Source organism: Carassius auratus, unplaced genomic scaffold (genome assembly GCF_003368295.1).
Source record: "Carassius auratus strain Wakin unplaced genomic scaffold, ASM336829v1 scaf_tig00009639, whole genome shotgun sequence".
NCBI classification, from domain to species: Eukaryota; Metazoa; Chordata; class Actinopteri; order Cypriniformes; family Cyprinidae; genus Carassius; species Carassius auratus.
The window spans coordinates 233,059-235,915 of NW_020524050.1; the positions used below are offsets into that span (position 1 = coordinate 233,059).

The window sequence follows — 2,857 nt, forward strand, 5'->3', positions numbered from 1 at the left end:
ATATTATATATGAACTGTCTGTCCAAACAATTAAAATGTTTAATTATGCAGGAAAACCTTGTGCTTTGTTTATCTTAACAACTTCACTTCACTTTACAACTTATTTAGACTATATTTAATGCGATCATACACACACTTTAATAAAGCCAAATCAGTTTTTGTCAAAAATAAATACGTTTGTTGACTTAAAATATAACACATAAGACACTCTTTTTCACCACCTGCTGTGGCGTATTTGTGTAATATGAAGAAATGGTCACTGAACAAATCAGAGAACAAATCTGAACAAATCATTTTGGTGAACGAACTGAAAATCAATGAATCTCTTGAAATAATCAAAATTTCCACCATTAAATTCCACGCACCATTAATGGATTTTTTTGTTGTTGTTTTTAGTGACCCACCCCACAATAAAGTGCCAATTTCTTAACCCCCGACCCGCACATCACTAATATGTGCCTCTAGAAGCTTGCATTCTGACTCCTATCAAGGGTTTACATTTCCAACTTTTTGCTCACTAATGAGAGAAACACAGTCTGAGGGACCATGAAGCGAGAGAAAACACACACTCAAAAACACCTGCTTCTCACTCCAGATACAGAAGTGGAACAAAATGTATAAGAAAATTGAAGTAGGAATTGCAAACACTGCATTTATGCTACAGAGTGTCATTTGAAAGTCCTCAAATTTATTTCGGTACACGTGACATCTCTAAAATTAGTACCCAAAGAATGATGAAGCAAAGTTCCCATCATATTCCTCATCTCTTCAACTTCTTTCATTTCAGTCACACCCAAAAACATCACCGACTCCAACAGTGGATATAAGAAGCTGTGCTTCTACAAGAACATTGCTGACTCTGTACTTCTGGCGTCTCTACTCTATAACACAAGAGCAGCTTCACAACATGTTTGTTCTTGTTCTGTTCACCTGCATTGTGCTGAGAGCATTCAATGCTCAGGCAAAAGTGGTCGAGAGCTTTGATGACTGTAAAGGGTTCTTCTACAAAGACACAGAACCAGAAGGAATGGATCAGAATGCCAAAAAAATTTGTCAGAAGCTTGAATATGATCAATACTATTATGCTACTCTGTACTCAGTTCCTCGCAGGATCCCTCTCTACAGTGCCTTCACATTTGACCCTGAATGCTCCGGTACTGCTGGAAGGACAGAAAACTGGCACATCGAGCCACAGGTAAACATGTGCTTCACTCACCGTCTAACAAAATACTTTAATTAGCAATTTATATTCTGCATTTCTTAAGAAACAATGAAGGAAAAAAAGTGTAAAAACAACAACTATATATCAAACTAACCATCTAACATATTTCTTTTGTAGATTTCCCAACCTGAATCCCGAACTGATCATATGGTCCGTGAGAGGGACTCTGATGAAAACATTATTAAAAAATATCAAGCCATCAGCAGTGACTACATCAACTCTCGATATAATCATGGACTCCTGAACCCCAACAGCTTCCAATGCAACAAAGGACGTATTGCAACGCTCACACTGACCAACGCTGCACCTATAGATGAGTCTTTCGACCGTATCCAGTGGAAGAACTCGGAGAGTGCACTGAGGAGTTTCTTAAGAAGCAAGCTTGACAGTCATGGCGGTTCTGCAACAGTCTACATTGTCACAGGTACAGTACCTGATGACGATGTACAAATACCACGCAAGGGAACCTCTGAAGACCCAGAAAGAGTGACTGTGCCATCTTACATCTGGACAGCCATCTGTTATAAACACCACCACAATGACACAAAGTCATTTTCCTTCGGCTACATTGGGAAAAACCAGCCAGGAGGTGGCATAAGCCTGATGAGAGTCTCAGACCTGAATGAAAAGCTCAGCAGTCTCTATAGGAAACTGTTAAAAACTCATCAGTCAATTAAGATTTTTGTTGGTGATTGTTTTGATGACAGTGAAAAATTAAATGAGGTTCAGGGTGTGTTTGAAAAATTAATAAAACCAAACCAAGTAGATGAGATGGCCACAGATGTACAGAACATGTCTCGCACGCAGAAAAGAGTCGTCAGAAGTCCGTATTACTCAAAAATCACAGTTGGAGGGTCTAGGTGCACTGATGGTGACTTCTGTTCCCAAGGTGGTGAGGACTACTACTGGTGCTATACCGATGATGGTATCTTTTTCTACACCTGGGACTACTGCAGCCCTCCAGGGGTGGTGGGAAGTAGAGCTAAAAATGGGGAGTACTGCCGTAGCAACTATGCCTGTTCCACATATGGTTCAGATTATAAGTGGTGCTACACACAAAGCGACAATAATGACATGTGCTGTACTTCTGATAACTGCTTCTCAGCTGTGAATGACAAGACCTGCTGGTCTAATCACCCATGTGGATACCATGGCCAAGATTACCTGTGGTGCTATACTGATGATAAAGGCAACTGGGAATACTGTTGCAAAAACTGTTACTAAATGAATTTGATTTCATTAATTTCATTTCTTTTTCAAAGTAAACACAATTACCATAGTCCCATGTGCTGTTCAAAATAAGTAACCATTAACAGAATTAAAACACAGACAAGGCAAAGCAAATGCAATTAATGAATAATAACTAACCTAGAAAAAAAAAAAAAAACAATAATTCAAACAAAAAATGAATACTCTGTTGAAGGATCCAATAATTCTTCATAGCAATATTTGTGTTGTTTTACTTTCTTTCTTTTATATTAAGTCATTCATTTCTAATCATTTATCATTTAATTACTTCATTTAATCATTTATAATAATCATTTAAGACATTAATATACTCATTTTATTAATTCATTCATTGATTAGTCATTTATATTGTATTATTTTTTTTTGTTATTTTTCCTTTGCTGTATA

General features: G+C 37.3%; 1 protein-coding gene across 1 annotated transcript; it reads left to right on the forward strand.

Moving 5' to 3' along the window:
- Nucleotides 1–823: 823 nt before the first annotated feature.
- LOC113072604 (endonuclease domain-containing 1 protein) lies at nucleotides 824–2,609 on the forward strand. The gene is made up of 2 exons (XM_026245595.1): nucleotides 824–1,195; nucleotides 1,340–2,609. The coding sequence occupies exons 1-2, from the start codon at nucleotides 908–910 to the stop codon at nucleotides 2,444–2,446; spliced, it is 1,395 nt and encodes a 464-aa protein (XP_026101380.1). The 5' UTR covers nucleotides 824–907; the 3' UTR covers nucleotides 2,447–2,609.
- Nucleotides 2,610–2,857: the final 248 nt, after the last annotated feature.

Bases quoted from the DNA above. Each gene is read 5' to 3' on its own strand.
- LOC113072604 (XM_026245595.1), top strand. From the start codon at position 908: ATGTTTGTTCTTGTTCTGTTCACCTGCATTGTGCTGAGAGCATTCAAT. The intron at 1,196-1,339 runs GTAAACATGTGC...TTTCTTTTGTAG, and splicing joins ACTGGCACATCGAGCCACAG to ATTTCCCAACCTGAATCCCG.